Consider the following 26,468-nt stretch of genomic DNA (forward strand, 5'->3'; position numbering starts at 1 on the left):
TTGTTTGTTTGCTTATTTTTGAGACGGCGTCTCGCCCTGTTGCCAGCCTGGAGTTCAGTGGCATGATCTCAGCTCACTGCAACCTCTGCTTCCCAGGTTCAAGTGATTCTCCCACCTCAGCCTCCTGAGTAGCTGGGATTACAGGTGTGCACCACCATGCCTGGCTAATTCTTGTATATTTTAGTAGAGATGGGGTTTCACCATGTTGGCCAGGCTGGTCTCAAACTCCTGACCTCAGGTGATCCCCCAGCCTCTGCCTCCCAAAGTGCTGGGATTACAGGTGTGAGCCACTGTGCCTGGCCTTATTTTTATTTTTGTTTTTATTGGTATCTTCTGTGAACTTTTAGCCTCTTCAGAGGTAGAGGGAATATTTTTATATGTGCTTGATTATTTTATTATGCATAGATTTTAGTGTACAAATATGTTTTTATTATAGTTTTATTACATATATGCAAACAATTTTAAATTAATCATTTTAGTTTACCAGTGTCCTCATGAAAATGAAAACGAGCAAATATAAGTGATTATCACTATTCCAAAAGCACTGCTTTAATTTATAGTTTTTTTCATAATAAACTCCCCAACTGTATGTATGCATTCTTTCAATCCAGTTATTTATCAAGCATGATCTGAATACCTATTATGTAGCAGACACTTTCTACCATCTCTCAGGACTCTTCCACCCTTAACAACTTCATGTTTAGCTGCCCACCCTGAGCAAGCTGAGAGATTTAAAATGGAAGCATTAGGACTGAATCCCAATTGGATCTTTTATTCCTTTTTCTTTTTTTTTTTTTTTTTTGAAACAAAAGCAATTCTGAAGTTAGAAAATAGTAAAAGATAACCTTTAACTGCCCTTTCAAAAACTTATGGCAGTCTCAAGTACTACTATTAATCATTGCAAATACCTAATTTATATAACATTCTATAAGTATTGAAAAAAAATGAGCCATACCCATTCATTTGAATACCGAGTTTTCTTTGGATTATTATTTTTTTGAAAATTGAAGTAAGAATTACTTTGCTTTAAAAATTTGTTGTTTTTATTTTTGCCTTCTATTTCCACAGTACTTTATTTAGGTGCCAATTATATGAGTAGAACTGCCTGTTCTATGTACTTAATGTAAGGCATCATGGATTGGGTGATGCCACATTACTTTATATATCAATAAGATAATGTTTAAAATGTTGCCAGTTATAACTGTAATAAATAATGAATTGTAAACAGTATCCCAATGTCAGGAGATGCTACTATATAAGAGAATAGTGAGAAAATGAGCATCTGAGAATGATTGAAATACAATGATACATCTAATCTTTAATAGATACCTCAATATAGATATGATTGTATCATTTTACTTAATTAAAATGTCTTTATAAGTAGTAATATCTAAAAATTATTGAGCTGTTATTTGTGTTAGGAAGTGTTCTAAATGCTATACATAGATTCTCATGTAAGCATCACAGCAGTGTTCTGTGGGATAGCTACTATTCTCTCATATATTTTATTGATAAGGAAATTGAAGCAAAGAAAGGCTAAATAATAGCTAAGTGACAGAGCTGAAAGTAAATTTTAAGCCCCAATTAAACTGAATCCAAAAGTCAAGCTTTTTCTATTAAATAGCCTGCTCTTTCATTAATGTGGTGAGTAATAAGCGCTAACAAAGGTTGTACTTTCTTCACAAGAAAATTAAATATTTGTTTTGAAGACAGAGAAATAACACGCTAATTAATGCTTACAGTTACCTGTTTTAAAAAGTCCTGTCACTCTCACAGGACTGCCCTACATTTGGCCTGTGCCACTGGCCAACTGGAAGTCATATCTCTCCTGGTGTCCAGAAGATGTGAGTTTAACCTCTACGACCGTGAATGCAGGACACCCCTCATCAAGGTATATGGTAGCCGACTCTTTGAGCATAAGATGGATTTGGTTTAAGTATATAGAATAAAATGAACTTATCTCATTGGATACCACTGTATAACTAGTTAGTAAATCATATGGAGTGTTTATTTTGATTTTTCAGTATTTGCATGTTTCTTGGTCTAATACTGACAGGCTGTACAACTGAGGCAGGAGGCTTGTGCAACTATTCTGCTGAAAAATGGTGCCGATCCAAATATTATGGATTTCTATGGAAGGACTGCTCTACACTATGCTGTGTATAATGAAGATACATCCATGATAGAAAAAATTCTTTTACATGATACAGATATTGAAGAATGCAGCAAGGTATAGATCAACCAACGTTATTTTCAAACTATCTGAAATACATTTATTTTAACGTTGACACATGTTAGAGTCAATTTTTCATATTTGGAAGCTCAAACATTCCTTGAATGAAAATACTTTGAAATGCCTTAACTGTCTAAGATTTTACTTTAAATACTGGAACTTTTAAAGAAGCATTATAGGGTACAGCTTTTTTTCATGCACTTATGGTAAATAATTATAAAAACAAATGAATTACAATAAATTTATAATTCATGACAACTGAATTTGGGAAAGGGAATAGTTAAGTGGTTTTCCACTAAGTTACTTTTTTTCTAATCAGTGTGAAGTGACACAGGAAAGTAAAATTTGCCCTTATTAATAGGCTTTATTTTAAATTTCAAAGAAAATTAAAGCATTTCACAATAAATGTCCTTCTTGCTGCTATTGACAAGTATTGTATGTGAAGGTGATTTCATTTGAAAGTGATTCCTCTGTGGAAAGGCTTAAGCGGGAAAAATGAGGAAAAGGAGAGCAACCAGAAATGCACAAGCTAATTTGGAAATTAGGTAATGAGGGAAAATACTGTGGAGAGGGTTTTTGTGTGTTTTGTGGTTTGTTTTCTGTCTATATGTTTAGACAAGGATCTCTTCAGTTTTGGGGATGATTATTCTTACTTTGGGAAAGAGTTTGTGAGTTATAAAATTGCCTGGGGATCAGTTTTGGTAGGACTCTGAGGAAACCAGGTTGGCAGTGAATAGAGGCGATGAAGTGGCACACAGTTCAGCAGAGAGAAGAACACACAATTAATGGACATTATTCAATTCTGGCAGAAACAGCCACTTAGATAAGCATCTAAACTCTACTCTCAAGTCCACAATGTCTTGATGGGCAGGTGGGAGATAAGGAGCTTATAAATAGTAAAATCAAGTTGGATTTTGAGTTTACTAGTCTCTTCTCTACCCCTACCCAGGAAAAGTAAATGGAGTTTTCAGTGAATGGCTCTATCTTTTGCTCCTTCCTCTTTTCGGCCAAATCCCAAATGATAAAGGGCATTTGCCATGTGGGTGAGAGATGAGACTGAAGTGATTATCAACTGTGCTAGTCCACAGTTAGAATTGTGCATGACAGTAACCTGGGGAAATTAAAAGCAAATCTCTAAGTCTAGGATATCCTCTGATGATTTTAATATAGTAAATCTAATATTTACTATTAAATATTACTGGACATGTATGTTGTAAAATATTTCCTTGAAGCTGGGCATGGTGGTGCCAGAGCAACAGAATAAGACACTGTCTCTAACAACAACAACAACAACAATAACAAATTTCTTGAGACACTGATAGGCTGCTGGTTAAGAACTACTGAATAGATAAGTGTATGGTAAATTCCCATATCTCAAAAACGTAAAAAACCTGTAGAAGAGTTGGATGATAGGCGCTGCTTCCTTTAAATTTCTCCTTTCCAATAATATTAGCCTGACTTTTATCTGTCTCTACTTCTGTGGCTGGGAAGTTAAAAGGACTATTATTTGCAGTATCTATCAGCTGAAGAATAACACCTTTTCTTTGCCACCATCACTTATTCACTGCCATTCATAGGGTCGTTAGAAATTTACTATTGGGTACTCTTTTAATAAGTAGAGACTGACTCTTTCAGGACTTTGAGTCTCTTTGTTATCATTCTGGTGATTAGGTCAATACATCATTATTAAAAGCAGGGTTCTCTCAATTACAATATAAAAAATTCTAAACCTTTTTTTAAAGCTGAAGCTCTATTATGGACTGCCTCAGTATGTCAGTTAAGTACATAGAACTATGGCATAATCAGGATAGCAGTTTTAAACACTGAAAACCATGAAGTTAATAAGAATACGGAGAACACATATAGGGCATTATTAGAGCTTTAATTGATAAGCCATTATATTTTTGTTTCTGATTTATATTTTACCTAAAATAAAAAAATTAGGTAACAATATGGAAACTAGAATAGTAATTTAATATTATTTTAATAATATAGTTGCAGGAGTCCTATGAACTAATTATCCATTTGATGAACAGTCTGGGAAAATTAAACATAAATTATAAATGCATGCATGTTATAAAAGTGCTTAAAGTGGGTATTATGACTCTTAGTAACAATTTTTATTGCATTCTTGGGCCTGTTTTGGAAAAAAAAATCTGAAACTAAAGAAAAGAAGTATTTTACATGAAAATACTTGCTTTATATATAATCGCTTGGAGACATATCCATAGCAAATATAAAAATACAAGGTCTATAGTCTAAATGTGTCCCATACATATGTTTAGTTTGCCTCTATAAATTGTCTCAACATGGAAGGTTTAGGAGACTCACGCACAGATCTGGATTCCAGGCTTCTCTTCAAGAATCCAATCTGGTGTCCCTTGAGCCTATCTCACGTTTAGGATGCTGTGCAGAGGTTGCCCCTTTCTATGAGGCGTGTGGTCTCCGTTCTGCTACTGTGCCTACCTAGGTACTTCCTCAGGTCATCTCCCTTGCCTCTGTAGGGATGACTTTACAAGCCCTGTTTTATAGTATATTTTAGTAAATATTTCAAGGTTTTCAAGACATTTTATATTTATTTAAATATGGAGTCTATATTTTATATAAATCCCTTAGTAATGTGGTTGAACTTTTGAATTTAGATGGTGGTGTTTTTATAAACTATTTTTCTTTATATATACCATAAATAATCATCTTCCCATTAGAATGCATGTAAGCTTTTTAAGGTGAATAATGTATAGTTGCATAGGTTATGCATATTGTAGACAACATTGTATTTTTCTGTTCAGCTTTGCCTCCTAAACATGCAAGTAATTGGCCGGGCACAGTGGCTCACGCCTGTAATCCCAGCACTTCCAGGAGGCCGAAGCGGGCGGATCACGAGGTCAGGAGACTGAGACCATCCTGGCTAACACGGTGAAACCCCCTCTCTACTAAAAATACAAAAAATTAGCTGGGTATGGTGGCACATGCCTGTAGTTCCAGCTACTCGGGAGGCTGAGGCAGGAGAATGGCGTGAACCCGGGGGGAGGAGTTCGCAGTGAGCCGAGACCCCGCCACTGCACTCCAGCCTGGGCGACAGAGTGAGGCTCCGTCTCAAAAAATAAATAAATAAATAAATAAATAAATAAATAAATAAATAAATAAGAAACAAATAAATACAAGATGCAAGTAATTTAGCGGTTTTCATTATGCTATAAATAATTCATATAGGTCATTATTAGAGCTTTAATTGATAAGCCATTGTATTTTTATTTCTGATTTATATTTTACCTAAAATAAAAAAATTTAAGTAAGAATTAATATGGAAACTAGAATACAAATTTTTAAAGGAGTTATGTACCAGGGTCCTAAGATTATAATTACATAAATCTTTGCACCAGGGTCCTAAGATTGTAATCGAGAATAACATTTCATACAGAGCTTTCTGACAGCTAAGATAAAAATATTGCTAGAAAAAGCCCATGGACTATTTAATAACAAGCAGTGAAAGTTCATTTGAAGCCTATCTCTATTAATTCAGAGCCCAGCTGTTTGAATTAAAAAGAGATAGGCTTCAAATGAACTGTCAATCGTGTCAGATTCTCGGATGACAATGTCAGGCCCTCCATGGGATATTCTGCAGCCATTAAAGAAGTAAGGTAGATTTATGGGTAAAAAGAAAGTATACCAAGACATGGATGCCTTCTCTCACCACTCCTATTCAACATAGTATTGGAAGTTCTAGCCAGGACAATCAGGCAAGAGAAATAGATAAAGAGTATTCAAATAGGAAGAGAGGAAGTCAAACTATCCCTGTTTGCAGATGACATGTCCTATATTTAGAAAACCCCATCATCTCAGCCCAAAAGCTTCTTAAGCTGATAAGCAACTTCAGCAAAGTCTCAACTTACAAAATCAATGCGCAAAAATCACTGGCATTCCTTTATGCCAACAACAGGCAAGCAGAGAGCCAAACCATAAATGAAGTCCCATTCACAATTGCCACACAAAGAATAAAATACCTAGGAATACAGATAACAAGGGAAGTGAAGGACCTCCTTGAGAAAACTACAAACCACTGCTCAAGGAAATCAGAGAGGAAACAAACAAATGGAAAAACATTTTATGCTCATAGATAAGAAGAATCAATATCATGAAAATGACTGTACTGCACAAAGTAATTTATAGATTCAATGCTATTCCCATTAAACTACCATTGACATTCTTCAAAAAATTAGAAAAGACTATTTTAAAATTCATACAGAACTGAAAAAAAAAAAAACAGCCCAAATAGTGAAGACAATCCTAACAAAAGGAAAAAAGCTGGAAGCATCATGTTACCCAACTCCAAACTATACTACAGAGCCACAGTAACCAAAACAGCATGGTACTGGTATAAAAACAAACAAATAGACCAATGAACAGAATAGAGAACTCAGAAATAAGACTGCACACCTACAACCATCTGATCTTCAACAATCCTGACACAAACAAGCAATGGAAAAAGGACTCCCTATTTAATAAATGGTGCTGGGAGAACTGGCTAGCCATATGTGGAAAATTGTAACCCCCTTCCTTAAACCTTATACAAAAATCAACTCAAGATGAATTAAAGACTTAAATGTAAAATCCAAAACTAAAAACCCTAGAAGAAAATCTAGTCAATCCCATTTAGGACATAGGCAGAGGCAAATATTTCATGACAAAAATACCAAAAACAATTGCAACAAAAGCAAAAATGGACAAATGGGATCTAATTAAACTTAAGAGCTTCTACACAGCAATAGAAACTATCACCAGAGTGAACAGACAACCTACAGAATGGGGAAAAATTTTTGCAATCTTTCCACCTGATGAAGGTCTAATATCCAAGGTCTACAAGGAACCTAAACAAATTTACAAGGAAAAAAAAACATTAAAAATGGGCAAAGGACATGAACAGATACTTCTCAAAAGAAGACATTTTTGCAGCCAACAAATATATGAAGAAAAGCTCAACGTCACTGATCATTTGAGAAATGCAAATAAAAAACCCCAATGAGATACTATCTCATGCCAGTCAGAATGGCAATTATTAAAATATCCAGAAACAACAGATGTGGGAGAAGTTTCAAAGAAAAAGGAATGCTTTTATATGTGTTGGTGCGAGTATAAATTAGTTTAACCATTGTGAAAGACAGTGTGGCGATTCCTCAAAGATCTGGAAGCAAAACTATCATTTGACCCAGTAATTCCATTACTGGGTATATACCCAAAGCAGCATAAATCATTATATTATAAAGATACATGCATGTGTACATTCATTGCAGCACTATTCACAATAGCAAAGACATGGAATCAATCCAAATGCCCATCAATAATAGACTGGATAAAGAAGATGTCGTACATATACTCCATGGAATACTATGCAGCCATAAAAAGGAACAAGATCATGACCTTTGCAGGGACATGGTTGGAGCTGGAACCCATTATCCTCAACAAACTAATTCAGGAACAGAAAACCAAATACCTCATGTTCTCATTTACAAGTGGGAGCTGAACGATGAGAACACAAGGACATATGGGCGGGAAACAACACACAATGGGACCTGTCACGGGGATAGGGAGGGAGAGCATCAGGAAGAACAGCTAATAGATGCTGGGCTTAATACCTAGGTAATGGGTTGATCTATACAGCAAACCACTATGACACACATTTACCTATGTAACAAACCTGCACATTCCGCACGTGTACCTCTAAACTTAAAATAAGTTGAAAAAAAAGTGCACAACAGACTTCATGCTTCCATTTCTGCCTGTAATTTGAAAGGTGATATATGCATGCATACGTTTGAGTATATGAAGAGAGTATTTCTGGAAGAAATGTAATAAACAGTGACTTTGTCTCTTTGAATAGAACCTGGGGATATGGGTCTGAGGTGGGATTTTCTTTTCCAGGACCAGATTTTTAATTTGTATGTACTTTACTTATAAATTAGAACAAAAAAACTAGTTAAAGGTGTTCTAGGATTACTCTTACCTCTGAGAGAGGTGGGGTAGAGCAGGGGACTTAGAGAATCTGAGGAGAGAAGAAACAGATAATCTCTTTGTCCTTCTTTCTTCCAAGGAAGCTCAGGGCTTGTGTATCCCCAGACTCCTGTGGTTTTGGCACCTCAGCTGGACTATGGTTCAGTAAGCTCTTCTGGGCCTACCTGGAACTGAACTACCATTTGTAAAGTCTTTCTATGGGGAAAACGCAACAGTGTTCCAGAGAACATACTAAACCAAACTGCCTCCACCCATTCTTTCTCAATTTTTTGTCTATTAGCTTCCCTAAAAAAAGAAAAAAAACAGACTTCAGATTGAACCCAGGAGACCTGAGCCATCCATAATTCTAACTCATTTCCTCAGAAATGACAGAAACACTATGTGCATTTCTGTGCTTGGCTACCTTCTGGATTTTTTGTTTGCTTTATTTCTTTGAGAAGATACTCTCTGTTTTGCACTTTCTTTTCTAACTACTTCTGTGGTTTTATTTTGAGGAAAGTTGTTGCTTTTTCCTTGTTTGCATGCCTGGCAGAGAGCGACAGGCATTTGGTACATCTGTTGTACGGAATTTGGTGGATCTGTTGACTTGGTAAATTAAGGTGTGGACACCAAAGCAGATAGGTTACTATAAGTTGTCATAGGTAAGACTTTGGTCTGAGAAGACACTGTAGAGGAGATTTGAATCTAGCACAGCGCTTCTCAATTGTGGCATTATTGACCTGATTCTTTGCTGAGATACTGAGATGATTCTTTGTTGTGGGCCACTGTCCTGTGTGTTACAGGCACTTTAGCAGCATCCCTGGCCCCTACCCACTAAGTGCCAATAAGAACCGCCAGTTGTGACAATTTTAAAAAATGTCTCTAGGTGGTGCCAAATGTCCCCTAGGAGCAAAACCATCCTGATTGACAATCACCAGTTTAGAGTGATTTCGGATTTGCTATTCAGGGTCCAGAAATTGGTCTCTATATTGACATAACTCTTCAAATCCTGGAAACGTAGAGGTGTAACCCAGCTAAATCTTCTGACAACTTACATAGTGTCTTTGTGAAGAATTGGAAAAGGTACCTGGATGAATTAGAAAAGGGCTAGATAAGGAAGGTTAGGCTGATTTTCTTTCCTATTTCTCCTCTCCTTTTATTCCTGCTGTGGATATGAGGCGCTCTAAGTCAAGGGTCTTGCTGTGTTGATAGAGAACAGATTCTTGGAGACAGTAACCAGGTAGAAGGATGAAATGCAGACTTGATGGCTTTACCATTAAATCAGCTGTAGTATGGTCACTTCCAAATAGTGTATCAAGAAAACATTTCTGATTAATATGGATAAGGAAATTGTCCTTGCTAAGAATGCATTCATTTAACAAATGTTTATTGAGGACCTACTATGTACTAGGAGGAAAAATGCTTCCCTCTACCTCTTCATCCCCTTCTTTCTGCCTATTCTATTTCTGTGAGCTTGGTATTATTTATTTTACATTCTTCAGAGTGTCTTACTAGCACAAATTCTTCTTTTCCCTCCCCCTTAATGTACTTGATTTCTGAAGGGTCAATTGCAATTAAAAGGAAGAGGAGTGATGAGAGGGATGGCCTGAGTTTTCACAATGTTCCTTAGCCATATGTCAGGGCTCCATGAGTGCACACCATGCTGGACTGCATTCTGGAGGCCCTCCTTGGCTCTGACTGTATAAGTTAGCTTACATTGTGCTAGCACATCAGCTGCAAGGCAATTTGTAGAATCTGCCTCCCCAGAGGTCTTCAGAAATAGAAAAAGATGCCAATCTCCATGATGGTTTCAGTGCAGTCCTGATGATTAGAAGGAACAGGTTAGATTTTTCTGTAAAGGTTTCATACAGTCTTGAGTGCTCTTAGATGGATGAGTTTGCTTTTTGGTGCAGGAGGGAGGGATGTAAAGTGACACCCTGTGAACTTACTGGCGTATCACTACACACATCCTGGGTATTTATATTTATATAAACACATATTATTAAATTATATTAATTTAATTTGTTAAATACATATTATATTTATTATATTTTATATATACACAATTATATATATAACTTATTATATATATAATTACTTAAATACATATTATATATATGTATTTATTTTGAGATGGAGTCTTTCTCTGTCACCCAGGCTGGAGTGCAGCGGTGCGATCTCAGCTCACTGCAACCTCTGCCTTCCGGGTTCAAGCAATTCTCCTGCCTCAGCCTCCCAAGGAGTTGAAATTATAGAAGCCTGCCACCACACCCAGCTAATTTTTGTATTTTTAGTAGAAACAGGGTTTGCCATATTGGCCAGGCTGGTCTTGAACTCCTGACCTGAAGTGATCTGCCCACCTCAGCCTCCCAAAGTGCTGGGATTACAGTTGTGAGCCACTGCTCCTGGCCCATCCTGGATAAATAGAGAGTAAAACATACTGTTTTCATGCTTTTAATGTTTTTAAAGTACTTAGTTGTGCCATGTGAGGGAGGTAGGGCCTTTCTTTAGGTCCCTATGGCACAGAGGAGTCAGCGAGGCACAGCATCATTTAATTATCAGAGTGGCAGCCTGGCTTACACAGAGCAGAGATGGTGTTCCTGGATGTCTGCTCTCCGAGTGCATGCTCTTTTCTCTTGACCCTATTACTTCTTTGTGTTTGTGGTTTTTGCTCTGTTTCATAGAGTTCAGACATTTGATTTGGAGCCATAATATTTTACAGCTATAACAATTTGGGGGACATATTTAGTATAAGTATGTCCCATATAACTTTTATACCAGGCATTCTATATGTTATCTGGCAATCCTGGCCCCAGGGCAACCCTATGTGAGAAACGTATAGGTCCATTTTACATGTGAGGGAACTGAGGCTCAAAGAGGTTAAACAACTTTCCCACGGTAACATCTGAGATGGAATGGCAGGCAGCTGACTTCAAAGCCCCCCAACCTGGCCTTTGCGTGTCTGGGAGATGGAGCTCCAGGTGGAACTGGTTAAGGGGGTGAATCCATTGGCTGGGAGATGTCATGAGTTTGAGACTGTATTGGGAGCACGTGGCACATGGTGGCCATCAAGCAATTTTTAGTCTCTCTCTCCCTTCTTCACCTCCATCAAATTGGAAATTTCCTTGAGACCCTGCACGCAGAGAGTCCTCTACACACACGTTGAATTGCAGCCCTCATAGGAAAGCAGAAGGAAGAAGGATGATGTTGGAGAAGATCCCTGCCATTTGATTTACTACGACAGTCTGAGGCCTCAGACAGCTCAGAGCAAAGAGACCCTGGAATGCAGCCCCAGATCCCTGGAAGAGACTTTACGGGTGCCACGTTGGAGAGTGGAGAGTGAGGGAGATTGTCTCAAAGAAGAGGAGGAGAGATTATTAGAGACCCTGCAAACTTGAAAATTCAGGATGGGTAGGACTTGGGGAGAAAAAAAAATCTTACCTTTACAATAGCTTCCAGGACCACAAATTTAAGGACTCTCTACTCAGTATTTCCTTGCCTCTTGTCTGTATCACCAAGATAACACACTGCAAACGTGGGAAAGGAGTTAGAACCATGGGAAGAAACGTGATGTGATCAGAACCCACCTCCCCCAACCCCCGCCACCGAGGGCAGGCACTCAGCAGGGCACCTCTCTCTGAGTTAGCAGCATCAGGAAGCCTGCCCTGGAAGCCACTGGCTGCAGGATGAGGCTACCAGCCTCCACCAGGGACATCTGGAAGCCACTGGCTGCAGGATGAGGCTACCAGCCTCCACCAGGGACATCTGAAAGCCACTCTTGCTGGCTTCTGTGGAGGCCAAGGGCAGCCTTCCTAGCAGGCTGCCACCTCTCTGAAGGCTGTTGGGGCCCATCCTACTCTCAGGGGACCTGGGCAGGAAGCATCAGCTGATTGTGCTCCTGGGTCACTCACGGATGGCCATTTTCATGCCCCAAAATGAATGCGAAGAGAAGAAATCCTAGCCTCTGCCAAGCACTATCATCCAGCCTTGCAGCATGAGTACGTCCAAGGGGCCTGATGAGCAGCACCTGGTCTCCCACTGGCTCAGACACTTGAAGCTACCGAATTTACATGTAATTAAAGACTCGAGTGCAGACCGCGTTTGAAAATAGACACTTGGTTAGAGATAGGACGCCCTCCTCATCAGATGGTTTTGTTTTGCTTTTCCTCTGCATATGGGCCTTACAATTTGCCAAAGGAAAGGTTACAGGGGCCACAGTTTTGTTTGGAGATGAGAAAGCTCAAGAATGACCTAACTACTGTCTTCAAATATGCAGAGACATTTATTACAAGGAGGGAACAGCTGGCTGTTTTCTTCTTAAACTGCAAGAAAAGGCAGCTCAGTTGAAATCCTAAAGACCTTCACACACGGCCCTCCACACTCAGCCCTTCCCCAGAGCACCTTGCACATAGGAAGCACTTCTTGCCATAAAACCCAGGACTGCCTGCCTTTGAGAAGGAAGCTTAGGTCTTGACCATGATTGAGGAAGGAGGCCCCAGTATCTATTTTAGAGAAGTCTAGTAGGTTCTGCCTGGTGACTGGCGGCCAGGACACTGACTTTATGGCAGAGGTGTAATTATTTTAAAAAATTAAGGATCCTCAGTGAGGGAGGCCTTATTCATGTCAGGGCCCTTTGTGTGGCTGATAGGTGGGGCGTCAAAGCTCTGGCACAGACGTGGCTGAGCTGAACTCCTCTGAATAATAGAGGTTGGGAACATGGAAGCCTACAGCTGTGAGAAAGTCCAGGAGGAGATGGGAGAAGCTTTTACCCGTCCAGAAGAGGGGGCAGCCGAAGGAAGGAGGAAGGAGGGAAGTGGGTGGTCCAGTGTAGGCACAGAAGGTTCCAAACAGGCTGCGCCTGCGCAGGACCACCCTCTTCCCTCCTTTCAGCTGCCCCTCCTCTGGACAGGTAAAAGCACTTCCGTGTTTTCAGTGGCATGGAGGGAGCCCGAGAAGAGCAAACATTGACATCACCACCGCTACCCACAGCAGTGAGACCACGGGCACGGTTTAAAAGGGTCATATCCTGGTACATGATTTCAGACACCCCAGGGAGAGTTGCCTCTACTGCACAGCTCCTGGCCTGGTCTCAGACTAGACCATAAGCTCCCTCATTTTTGTATCCCCAGTGCCAAAAACTATGCCTGGCACTTGAAGGCACTTAATACGTATTTTTGGCTTTGTTGACTAGTTTAATTAACTCATTAGTGATGCAAAGTTCTAACTGCATATTTACAGATATTTATGTATGCACCACATTATGGGTGGTGAGAAGTAGGAATTCAAAGAGAAAAAAATCATACTTTCCCTCCCCAAAATGTTTATAAAGCCACCAAGAAGACAAGACATAGACACATCAAATATAAATAAAATATAAAAGGGTGTACCCTGACATGCCAAATATGTGTTCACAGAAACAAAGTTCCTCTTGCCAAACTCCTATGGTCTAAAGCAGTTTTTCCTAAAACATACTCTTCAGAATACCAGTTTCTCAGGGTGTCAATGTGAGGAAAACTTTGATGGTCAGATGAGTTCAGGGCTGGATTAGGCTGATTTCTTTACCAGAGGGTTTCTTGAAGACTTAAAGAAATCTGTATTGAGATATAATTTGTATAGTATAAAATTCACCCACTTTAAGTAAATAATTTGTGGCTTTTAGTATAGAGTTGTGCAGCCATCCCAATATCACTGCAGAACATTTCCATCACCACCCAAAACACCTCATGCTGTTTGTAGCCATTTCCCATCCCCTTCCTTCCTAGCCCCTGAAAACCAATAATTTACCTCCTGCCTCTATAGAGTTGCCTATTCTGGACATTTCACATAGATGGAATCATTTACTGTGTGACCTTCTGAGAACAGCTTCTTTCATTTAACTTAATGTTTTCAAAGTTCATCCACATTATTGCATGTATGCACTGATGGACATTCGGGTTGTTTTCACTTTTTGGCTGTCATAAATAACATTCTTATAAACATTCATGAGCAAGTTTTATTTGACCTATGTTTTCAGTTCTCTTGGGTCTATACAGAGGAGTGGAATTGCTGGGTCATATAGTAATTCTGCATTTAGCTTTCAGAGGAACTGCCAGACTCTTTTCCAAAGCAACTGCATGATTTTACATTTCCACCAGCAATGTACATGAGTTCCAATTTCCCTACACTCTTGCCATCCCTTATTATTGTCTGTCTTTTTTACTACAACCATCCCAGTGGGTGTAAAGTATTATCTATTGTGGTTTTGATTTGTGTTTCCCTAATACTAATTGTTTTGAACATCTTTTCCTGGGTTTCACAAATCTTCAAAAGAGGACACAGTGGGCAGCAGTTCCTAAATGCACTGGACCATGGAACCAAACTTGCAAAAGGCAGCTCCTGGAATGCAAGTCCACACCCGAAAACTGGGAAGCATTGGCCTGAAGCCAGCCTGTGCCTGGAAATGTGAGTTTGGTGAATATCCTTAGGTCATTACTTCTGCAAGTTTTGCTCAAAGGAAACAAATCTTAACTCTCCACTGTTTTACCTTTAAAAACAAAACACATTATTTTTACCCCAAGATATGGCACTTTAGTATGATGAATATTTTGGAGACAAGCAGATGCTGGATGAAGCTTTTCACCTCTCTGCCTAAAGACTGGATCCACCAGAGACAGCAATTGCTTTCCATTCATTCCCTGAAATCCCATACCTGGTTAGACCTTTTCACAAGATAATGTCTGCCTCTCAGGCTCATTCAAATTCCAAAGAGAATCATTTACAACTTAGTTTTTGTCCCCCAGGTCCATTCATTCTCCCTAATACTCATTCATTGCCCCTAAAAAGAATTACCTGCATTCCCCACCTCCTCCCTCTCTTATGAAGAAAGTTAGATAAGTGTCTAGACCCCACTGTGTTATTGAGTAGTTCTTCTGCAATTCCCCCATGCTATGCACTTTAAAATAAATTTGTATGCCTTTTTCTCCTATTAATCTACCTTTTGTCAAATGGTTTTCCAGCAAACCTCAGAGAGTATAGGAGTTTTCCCTTGATCCTTAAAAGATAAAACTTTATCAAGGGTGATTTTAGCTAAAACAAAAAGAGAAAAGGAGACAAAAATCTATCTCTTTACACAGCAGGACTTAACTGAGTAAAAAAAAAAAAAAAAAAAAAGAAAAGAAAAGAAAGAAAAAATGTCTACCTCCTTGAAAAACTTTGAAAATTCTGTAGTTCGACAGGGGAGAGTTGAGGAAGTTGGACCCAATATGTTCCATCTTGTGGCTGCCCATGGCCAAGTGCTGCATGATTGTCCTGATGTCTCTTGCCTCTGAAATGGTATAGCCACAGCCTGAGACATGGAGTGGGTGTCTTGGACATGCTGAGTGGCCTCAGCTTGATTGGAGACTCCAGGTTTGGAGGTGGCTGCACTGGGAACTGGGACACTGAGACATTCTAGTCCCAGCTCTGTTCCAACACATGCAGTAATGAGGCCACCACCACAATCATCATCACCATCATCAGCACCACCACCACCATCATCATGACCACCACCACCACCATTACCATCACCACCACCACCACCACCACCACCACCACCATTATCATCACCACCACCACCACCACCATCACCACCACCACCACCACCACCACCATTATCACCACCACCACCACCACCATTATCACTACCACCACCACCACCACCACCACCACTATTATCACCACCACCACCATCATTATCACCACCACCACCACCACCATCACCATTATCACCACCACCACATCACCACCACCATCACCATCATTATCATCACCACCACCACCACAATCACATTATCACCACCACCACCACCATCACCATTATCACCACCACCATTATCACCATCACCACCAGCACCATTATCACCACCACCATCACCATTATCACCACCACCACCACCATAATCACCACCACCACCACCACCATTATCACCACCACCACCACCATCACCATTATCACCACCACCACCACCATAATCACCACCACCACCACCACCATTATCACCACCACCACCACCATCACTATCATCACAACCACCACCACCATCATTATCACATCACCACCACCACCACCACCACAATTATCTTCACCACCACCACTGCCACCATCACCATTATCACCACTACCACCACCATCACCATCATCACCACCACCACCATTATCACCACCACCACCACCATTATCACCACCACCACCACCATCACCATTATCACCACCACCACCACCATAATCACCACCACCACCACCATTATCACCACCACCACCACCATCACTATCATCACAACCACCACCACCATCATTATCACCATCACCACCACCACCACCACAATTATCTTCACCACCACCACTGCCACCATCACCATTATCACCACTACCACCACCATCACCATCATCACCACCACCACCATTATCACCACCACCACCACCACTACCATGATCACCATCATCATCACCATCACCACCACCACCACCACCGCCACCACCATTATCACCACCACCACCACCATTATCACCACCATCATCACCATCATCACCACCATTGCCACCACCATTATCACCACCACTGCCACCATTATCACCACCACCACTAGCATCACCACCACCACCACCATCATCACCATCACCACCACCGCCGCCATCACCATCACTGCCACCACCATCATCACCACCACCACCACCATCACCATTATCACCACCACCACCACCATCACCATTATCACCATCACCATCATCACCACTACCACCACCATCACCATCACCATCATCACCACCACCACCACCATCACCACCATCATCATCATCATCACCACCACCACCATCACCACCATCATCACCATCATCACTACCACCGCCATCACCATCACCACCACCACCACCACCATAATCAGCACCACCACCACCATTATCACCACCACCACCATCATCACCATCATCACCATCACCACCGCCATCACCATGACTACCACCACTATCATCACCACCATCACCCTTACCACCACCACCATTTATTGAGTTTTCATCTTGTGTCAGGCAAAGCAATCCACATTTACAAATATTATTTAAATGATCTTATGAAATGGGTAGTATAATTATTTTCACTCTTTTCCAGAGTTAAATTGAAGACTAAAATTTCAGATGCTTTTAGTGCTGCACAGTCATCTATGAACAGGGCCTCTTTTAGATTAACATTGTATCCACATGTATTAATGTGCTGTATTAGGCAGGCCCACTTAAATCTCTTTTGTCCCCCAGTTGGTGTTTTCTGCCTCCACTAATACAAAACGGCTCTCCCAGGACAGGGATACCCTCAAAGTTCAGCTTCTTACAGGGGCCTTTGCCTCTCTCAGGGGAGCTTGGAGAATGGGGGAATTGACCCTCATGGGACAGAGTGGAAAAAGGGTCTATCTTGTGCTGAAAACAGACACTTATATGACTATATGGGGAATGGGTGCTGTACAACATGCCAAACTCTTGGATTGATTTTTGTAGAACCAAGGAGTAGAGGTGGAGCACCAACCCTATTCCAGCTGGGACTCCAAATTCCTGTCTGTAGGATGGCCTCTGCCCGAGGTCAGAAAGGAGGAGCACCATAAGGTTCAGGACCATCTTCTGCACAGCAGCTACCAGGACCAGGAGGCTATTCTATGCTCTGTCCGTCCTCATTGTCTAACCAGAAAGGGCATGCCCAAGCCTACAGCAGAGGCCCACAGCACCTACAGGTTAGAAAGAGATGGGGTCCATGAGGGTCCTATGTCCAGGGACTGAAAACAATCCCATGGCCCCAGAGACAAAATTACAGCTCAAGTCACCATGTTCACAACTCTAACGTCAACACAAGGCTCCTCCAATCACCTCGCTGTAAAATAGGTAAATAGTTGTGGTTGGAGATTAAGTGGCCAAGCATGAGTCCCAGGTAAGGTGATCAACCATCCCAGTTTGCCTGGACAGAGAGGCTTCCCAGGATGCAAGACTTTGGGTTTTAAAGCCAGGAAAGTCCCAGGCAAGCCAGGCTAAGTTGATCACCCTTGCAGGAACCTCGTTCATTTAAGGGTTCAAGCAACATTATGAATAATCAAAAGGTTTTAAAATCATATGGCCCTATTGGATGTTTATTTTATTTTATTATTTTATTTTTGGTACAAATTCTCACTCTGTTGCCCAGGCTGTAATGCAGTGATGTGATCATAGCTCACTGCAGCCTCAAACTCCTGGACTCAAGCAATTCCCCAGCCTCAGCCTCCCAAGGTGTGGGCGTTACAAGCTTGAGCTAGTTCCTGGCCAGATGCATGCTGTTAATAGGGTGTCAGATTGTTTGTCAATTAAAATATCTGTGGCTGAGATGGGAGCTGCAGCATTAGCCTGTAGGCAAGCCTTCCAATTTAGCCAATCTCTATGACCCTTTTCTCAGTTGTCAGTTTGGTTGGTGATGGGCAAGCCAGCAAGACCTTTGGGTTGCAGGGCTTGTATTAGCTAAACTCACTGGAATGGCACGTGGGCCTCGGCACTTGCCATGTTTAGTTGCAACCATGCCACATCAGGAGGGTTTGAACCTCTGGATTGCAAAACTGTGAAAATAGACCAGTTGTAGCAAGGCCAACAATCAACACAAATGGTGTGTAGCTGCCCTTGACGGGCTTTTGTTGTCCAGTGTTGACATATATTATTACCAAGGTGGGGTTGTCTGGTTTAATCATCTTGGGATATGGTATTAGCTCAGAATGTGATTTTTATTTACTAAGGAGAGTTTTAAAAATCTCTGTTTTTGGTAGTCTACTTGTCTATGGGAAGGGTTCTGGGGAACTAATTAAAATTCCCTAAAGGGAGTTAGAGGGAGAGTCTGGATTAATTATCCATCCTTTACAAAACAAGTATGAAGGAAGGAGTTTTGAGTGGTAGAAATATAAGCTGAAATGGGTCCTGTTCCAGATGGGCAGCTGTCTGACCCATGAGACAATCTGTGGTTAGTGGTTCCCAGAACAGTATGTGCCATCTATCAGGCCTTCAGCCCTTATTAGATGGGGCAGGATAAAAAATCCATAAAGATGGAGGAGACATTTTTAAGGGGCCTCATTATATAATAAGTCCTCAGATACATGGAGGCCTTTAGTGTATACTCCTTTAAACACAGGCAAAGGCAATAGGAAGGCTCTAAAAGTCAGTGTGAGTTGTGAGTTGATCAAGGGGCCTTGAATTAAGAGAGATTAAGACCTGGGGCAAGATAGAGACCCATTTTGGAGTTTATTTTCATTTTGTTTCTGAAAAAAGAGTCCTTTGAGACATCTGTTAGGCCTTTCCATTAAACTGGCTACCTGGAGCCTATTGTTTAAATGAAGGTTTAATTGAATATCTTTTAAAGAGCCTAGCCTTGTGTATTATGAGAGGTGAAATGTGTGTCTTGGTCACTATCAGTAATGTGTGAAATTTGGAAGGGGTGGGCCTTCTGGTGAGGCCTTGTATTGCGGCCTTAGTATATATGAAGACTGTGCGACTTTGATTTATGTTTCGGCTGTGAGGCAAGAGAGTCCCAGAGTTTTATCCTGTAGGGGCAACTTCTAGGCAATAGCCCAACAGTTCATAAAAATGTGCAGTTGAGGCCGTTTGCTGACCATCTCATGCTGAGATGACCGCCTGAAGCTTGGCCAGTCGTGCTGGCTCTTGGGTCCCATTAGGCATCCCTTAGGGACATGCTGGCTAAGGGGTGGGAAGCAGCAACGTTCCATTTAATGCCCTCATTTTTATGAGGGTTGGCAGTGCCATCTATACAGTCTACAAACTCTTACTGCTGTTCACTCAGTTAATCCAAGAGACTTCCAGATAGCCAAGGGGTTTGAGGTGGGTGATCTTACAAGGGACTGAGGACAGGGGAGGCCACCTTTCTGCAGGTAAAGTAGACCAGAAGGTGCAGACTTGGCTCCATATAATATCAATGAGACCTTATTAGCTGTGCCAAGCTGTTTGGGATGCTGCTTTCATGACCCAAAGAATAGTGGGCAGCTGGGCATGGAGTCCCACAGGCTCAGGGTCTCTGAGAGCCTCTATTTTCAGAAGAGCCCAGTATGTGGCCAGCAATTTTTTCTTTAAGGTGTACAGCATGGAGCCAAGAAGGGCAGTTTTTTTGCATCAGAAGCCCCTGGGCAACTCATGGCCAGCATAGGTGGTCCAGACACTCTGGGAGGTTGGAGGAGGCTGCCAAAGTGTCTGCAGGGAAGGAGTCTCCAAGGGTACTAAAAGGAGTAGTGGCAGGGATCAAGAGTGCATGAAGTTTGCTGGTGACAGCAGCAAGGTATGCAGCAAAGGAGACAGGTAGGCTGCAACCCCCACCTGAGCAACATCGACAATGAGGCCGGGGTTTCATTTCTCTACTGTGGAGAAACTCAGACAACACCATCCTCCGTCGGGGTTGCTCAAAAGGCACAGACAAGCCAGGATTCTACTCCAAATAATGATAAACGCTGTAGAAGTGACGGGCTCCTAGGACAGGCCTCCACCACACACACCAGAATGCCTCACCCCGGGAAGAACGGCTCAAGTAGCCCATCACTCTCCTTGCCCTAGGGTAAGCCTCACTCTGGGCTACTGTTTAGTCTTGGAGTCTAGCCAGTTAGCTCTGTTCACTTTGAATGAATGTTGAGGAAATTTGGGTAGGGAGAGACTTGATCATTGACGGCAGGCATAGCGGGATGCAACAGGGCTGAGCTTGAGCCCTGTGCAAGCTTGAGTTCTGTCCCAAGCCCTCTCAAGGTGGCCTGGAACCAAGTGACTAGCCAAGAGCAGTCCCCAACAAAGCTGCCCATGAGTCGGTGCCATGGCCATGCCCTCCTGCTCACAATGCCAATTGTTTTATAAGATTTAAAAGTTCTTTTGGCAGTGGACACAACACAAAGACTCTGAAATAGATGAAAGGCAGAGCTTTTTGTTACTCACAGTTCCAAAGGAGAGCAGGCTGCCAGGCAGGGCCGTGCAGGGATGTGCCCAGGGGTGGTTGTACCGGCACACTGGAGGTTTCAGGGCAGCTTGTGTATGGCAAGTAGGGTGGGCTTAGCTAGGTTTCATGGGGTCCCTGGGAATTGATTTATTTACACAAAATGGCAGTCTCAGGAGGATAGGAGCTGTCCCTAGTTGTCTAACACTTGACCCCAGGCAATTAGGACTGGTGCATAGTGGTCTGGAGAGACTGCCATAGTGGGAGCCCCAAAAGGGAAGTGGTTGAAATGTAGGCTTAACTGCTCAAGAAAGTAAACTAACTGGCCTCTAATCAGGGCCTTAAAACCGAGTCAAGACAGTATTTTTTTAAATTACATTACAACTGGTACAGGTGGCAGAGGCCTCTTCCAGGCCCATGGAAGCAGCACCTCAGCCTGCCCACCCCTGCACACCAGAGGAGGAGCCCAGGTCTAGGCCAGTCACCAGTCATTGTAATGAGAGTCCCTGTGCCAGTTTTTAGCTCGGGCTTGGGCATGCGACACAGCCCTAGGCAATGACAGAGTTGATTCATTCTATTTCCATTCGCACATTTATTCCACTTGCTTCGAGCACCTACTGTTTACAAGGCACTATTGTGGGCACAGGGAATTCGCAGGGATAGAACAAAGTCCCTTCCTCATGGAGCTTTTGCCTAGGGAGAGAGCTGCTGCAATGGGCCAGGGTGTTTTAATCACCTTCCACTCACCCTGTTGGTGAGGGAGGGATTCTCATCCCAGAGATAGGGGGATGGCCCCATACACAACAGCGACATGCCAGACAGACAAGATGGACAAGAGTTTATGGGTCACATATGTTCACAGCTTGGGAGAGGAGGATGCAGGGCCACATGGGGGCTACACCTGGGAACAGAGGGAACCAGCAGGTGTTAGGAGAGGCAGGCTTTGCAGTATTAAGAGGATGGGGTGACCCTAGTTCCCATGTGATGATGTGATTGGCTTGTTTGAATAATTCTGTGGGCAGGCAGGGAATGGAAATACAGGGACAAGCAGAAACTGTGCCTGGTCCCCTTGGGAAGGAGGGTGGAGGTATGCATAGGGGACCTTGCAGTTAGCCCATTCAAGACCCTCCTGGTTTCACCAGATGTCAAGGCAGCACCTAATATCATTGATATTAGTTTTAGGCCTTATACCCCAGAGGACTGCCTCTGGGATGTGGCTTTTTTATGTCCTTGAAGCTTATTGTGTAAAGATATGCTTGGAGCTGCAGCAGCCTCTGTGAGAAGATGAGTGAAAAACCATAGAAATGACAGAGAGGCTGACTTGGGCCCTGAACAGGGTTGAGCTACTGAATTACTCAATCCTGGAGGTGCTCTGCCTCCAGCGTTTCCATTAAATGGGATGTGGCACTCAGTTCCTCTCTGGGTTGGGATTCTGTTCCTTCCACTCAGAAGTAGCCTGGTCCTGTGCTCATACTGCATAATCCTGTGTGTATCAGTGGCCCTAGCTTCACAGTGCAAAGGAGCACAGAGCAGATGTGGGTTCCTTCTGTGTCTGTGCATGTCTCTGTGCAGGTGTGATGATGTCTGGTGTGCATTCTTTTTTTGTTTTGTTTTGTTTTTTCTTTTTAGAGACAGGGTCCCGCTCTACTGCCCAGGCTGGAATGCAGTGGCACAATCATGGCTGACTGCAGCCTCAAACTCCTGAGTCCAAGCGATCCTTCCATCTCAGCCTTCCAAGTAGGTAGGACAATGGGTACACACCACCATGCCTGGATAATTCTATTTTTAGTTTTTTGCAGAGACAGGCTCTCACTATGTTGCCAAAGCTGGTTTTGAACTCCTGACCTCAAGTGATCTCTCACCTTGGCCTCCCAAAGTGCCAGATTACAGACATGAGCCACTGCGCCTGGCCTGAGGTGCATTTTACACAAAAAATACAACAAGCCCCAATGTCTCATTGGAGGGTACTGGGAGGAGGAGTCCACCAGGGGGCTGGCCAGTCCTGGAGAAGCAGAGTGTTGGCCTCTTAGGAGGGATGTCATGGGCCACTCTAGCAGCAGGAAAGGTCAGAGTCAGTGACCCACACTTGGCCAGATCAAAGGAAGCTTTGGAACAGGGGAGTGTGCCCTCTGTTGTCACTGATGACCTGAAGACCCAGGAATAGTCTAAGTGCTGATGACCAAGAGGCCAAGGTGCTGGTACCAGTGACCTGGGCCACCATGAGCCACTGCACCTGGAAATAGGGGAGTTCCTACAACGGATGGCAGCCTTTCCCATGGCCAATGATAACTCTCCTGTGGGCTGGTTGGAGCTTGGGGGCTCTTCCTTACAGCCCATGACCTACATGCAAGGTCTTTTGTGTGAGGAGATCTTTGCCAGGTTTATGGTTGGTGGTTGGAGCCATCTGATGGCCACTTCTGTCCTCCAAGCCCCACCTGCCCTTCTGAGGATTAGGGGATAGATGTGGCCATTTATTGAGCATATATTAAGTGTCAAGGGCTTTTTACTCATGATCTCTAAATCTTACAACCATCCTTATAATCAAAGAAAGTGATGCTCAGAGCGACTTAGTGACTTTCATAAGCCTACAGAGCAAGGAAATGGTGGAGCCTGATTTGAACCCAGGTTCATTCTGGAATGCAGAGTCTACACTTTCCTCTGGCTACCATTCTGGGTATCCAATGCTTTGAGGAGTTGCATTGGTGGCAGGCTGAGCTGTTACCTCCTTCCTAAGCCTCAGTCCCCTCATCTGTAAATTGGGGTCACAAGAGTTCAGAAGGAGGCATCTGGTGCCCGGCACAGAGCAGCCCTTGACCACAGATGCCAGCCCCTCTGCACGATCCATCTCCTGGTCAGACTTTCTGTTTAAAAATCCACCTCCATAGACTGGCGGCAAATGAGAGGATGGAGCTCATGATAGCAGCAGGGAACCAAGCCCGAGGTCTTAGAGGAAGTGATAGATGACCCCATAGTCTCATCTCTTCCATCACAGAGCCCAGGGTGCAGAAAGCCTGTCCCCCTCATAGCTCCCAAGTGCTGGAGCAGGAGGCACACAGGCAGCAGTGTGTGTGGGGTGGGGCTGCCGATGGGCTGCAGGCTTTATGACCTGATGAGAGACCCTGGAATGTAATCTGGGCTTTCATCACTCTGCAGCCAGAGCAGGGCAGGCCACTAGACCTCTAGACCTCTAGAGACCTCTAGACTTCTGTCCGCAGCAGACTGCCAGGCTCAGAGCCCAGGGAGCCCAAGGCAGGACTGATGGGCTGGGGAGTGGGGAGGGGTGAGGCCCTGGCTCCTGCAGCTCTGCAGGCTCCAACAGCATTAGATGGGATGCCTGTTCTAATGGCCTCCTGGAGGTGGAGGGAATGCTGTTTAGGGGCAGGAACAACAGAGGCCTAAGGAATGGGCCCGTGATGAGCCCTGTGAAGCCGGCTGGCTCTTGGGTCACATGCATGAGCTCTAGTCCACCTCTACCACCTGAAAGCTGTCACAAGTTATTTCACGCCCTAAAGCCCAGGCTGCTCACATGGGGAGCAGGCATCCTGGTGGTACCTCCCCATGGGGTTGTTGAGAGGTTAAAAGAGTCTTTCCTATTCTGAGCCCATCCTATATAAGTGGCTAATAAAGGACAGCCTCAGCATTTGTTAACCCCTGGAAGGGCCTACTGTCTCTCCTCTCTCTGCATAAGCTGCTCCAGTTGCATTCCCACCCAGTCTCCACACTCCTAGCCTCCAGAACTGGGAGAAATAAATGTCTGTTGTTTAAACCACCCAACCCCTGGTATTTGGTTATGGCAGCCTGAGCTGACTAAGACACAAGGAGAGCCCACACCCTCTGATCTCCGCTGTGAGGTGGGGTAGGGTCTCACTCTATTGCCCAGGCTGGAGGGCAGTGGTGATCATGGCTCAGTACAGCCTTAACCTCCTTGGGCTCAGGTTATTCTCCCATCTCAGCCTCCAGACTACAGGCACGTGTGACCGTGCCTGGATAATTTCTTTGTATTTTTTTGTAGAGATAAGGTTTTGCTATGTTGCCAAGTCTGGCCTTGAACTCCGGGCACAAGCGATCCTCCTGCTTCTGCCCCACAAAGTGCTGGGATTACAGGTGTGAGTGATGGTGTCCAGCCCAGAGTCCAGGGACTTAACTGCAGTGTTCTACTTTGCCCCAAACCAGTTCAGTTGCCCCTGGGTCTCAGTAATTCAAATTTTACAATTATTATTTATATACTCACAGTCTGTGAAATTTATACAACACAAAATTATGTGAACACACTGCCAGTTCCCCTTGCAGGGCCAGCGAGGGACCCGGCCAGCGAGGGCCCAGCTGCCGAGACTGCACAGCTCCACAGCAAACCCTCCCCTGCCTCGGGGAGGCCATCAAACCTTACAAAGAATTGAAGAGTAGATTTATCAAATAATAGGATACATGATGGATTAGAAAATTATTGACCAGATAATGCAAATTTAGAGCCATATATAAAAATTGTGGCCCCTAGGGATAAGTAGGCCTTATCTTGACTGGACTTTCCCTGTGTTACTCATGCTTATTCTTTTTATTATTTTATTCTACTTTGCCCACAGTGCTCTGTGCTTTGGGGTCATTCTGATTCCCTTTGACCGGTCCCCAAAAGAAAGCTTCCTTCATGGCATCTTTTGTTGTCCTTGAAGAAAGTTTTTGGTACAGGAAAGGTTAACCAGAGGTTACTCTGCCTTATAGAGTTAATAGGTTGCTCATGAAACTCACAAATTCAAAAACCCAGTTTTTACCTCAGCATTTAATTTCAGCCAACACATTTTAAAATCATATATATGTATATGTATATACATACAGATTTTAAATCTTATATCTTTTACATTTTTAGCAATCATTTTAAGGGCAACTTTATTTCTTAAGAATTTCTTAAGAATTAAATTCCCTTATGCCTTTAAAATTGTATTTATAAATGTAATAGTTTTTATTTTTCTTTTAAGTGTTCCAATCATTTGACTTATTAAAAATCTTCCTGAATATTTAAATAATTCTTATGAATCTAATACACGAAATCTAGAAATATGATGTGTTTTAAGTTCTTTCAGGCCTTCTAATACTGTTTATATATTTAGGACATTTTAATTGAAAATCATAAATCTTAGCTGATGACATATTTTAAACTAGAATAAAAAAGGTGAATTTTTACTCCATTAGGGCCAATTTCTTTTTTTTTTTTTGAAGGAATAAGTAACAATTTTATAAATGAAAGATGAATATGAGATTTGTTCAAAATAATTATCTTTCTAGCCAGTCTTTCTGTTTTAACCCTTCTTGAAAATTCT

At 42.6% G+C, this 26,468-nt stretch overlaps 1 protein-coding gene and 1 long non-coding RNA gene across 4 annotated transcripts; one reads left to right on the forward strand and one right to left on the reverse strand.

Annotated features, from left to right (window-relative positions):
- Positions 1–232: 232 nt before the first annotated feature.
- On the forward strand, positions 233–26,021 carry LOC105496032 (putative ankyrin repeat domain-containing protein 20A5). 3 transcript variants are annotated; one of them, XR_011611970.1, is made up of 5 exons: positions 233–1,891; positions 2,057–2,230; positions 14,531–14,662; positions 17,724–17,953; positions 22,786–26,021. XR_011611970.1 is itself a non-coding variant. In XM_011766065.3 (4 exons), the coding sequence occupies exons 1-3, from the start codon at positions 1,733–1,735 to the stop codon at positions 14,639–14,641; spliced, it is 444 nt and encodes a 147-aa protein (XP_011764367.2). In that variant the 5' UTR covers positions 233–1,732; the 3' UTR covers positions 14,642–14,662; positions 22,786–26,021. The 3 variants fall into 3 exon arrangements, 2 of the variants coding, with proteins under 2 accessions (XP_011764367.2, XP_011764366.2); XM_011766065.3 differs by lacking the exon at positions 17,724–17,953; XM_011766064.3 differs by lacking the exons at positions 17,724–17,953; positions 22,786–26,021 and having other exon boundaries at positions 14,531–15,228.
- Positions 5,775–12,524, reverse strand: LOC105496031 (uncharacterized). Its single transcript, XR_011611971.1, has 3 exons — positions 12,133–12,524; positions 11,663–11,748; positions 5,775–10,042 (listed from the first exon to the last, which is right to left on the reverse strand). It is a non-coding gene; the product is annotated as an uncharacterized lncRNA (long non-coding RNA).
- Positions 26,022–26,468: the final 447 nt, after the last annotated feature.

This window comes from Macaca nemestrina, chromosome 13, assembly GCF_043159975.1.
Source record: "Macaca nemestrina isolate mMacNem1 chromosome 13, mMacNem.hap1, whole genome shotgun sequence".
Taxonomy (NCBI): Eukaryota; Metazoa; Chordata; class Mammalia; order Primates; family Cercopithecidae; genus Macaca; species Macaca nemestrina.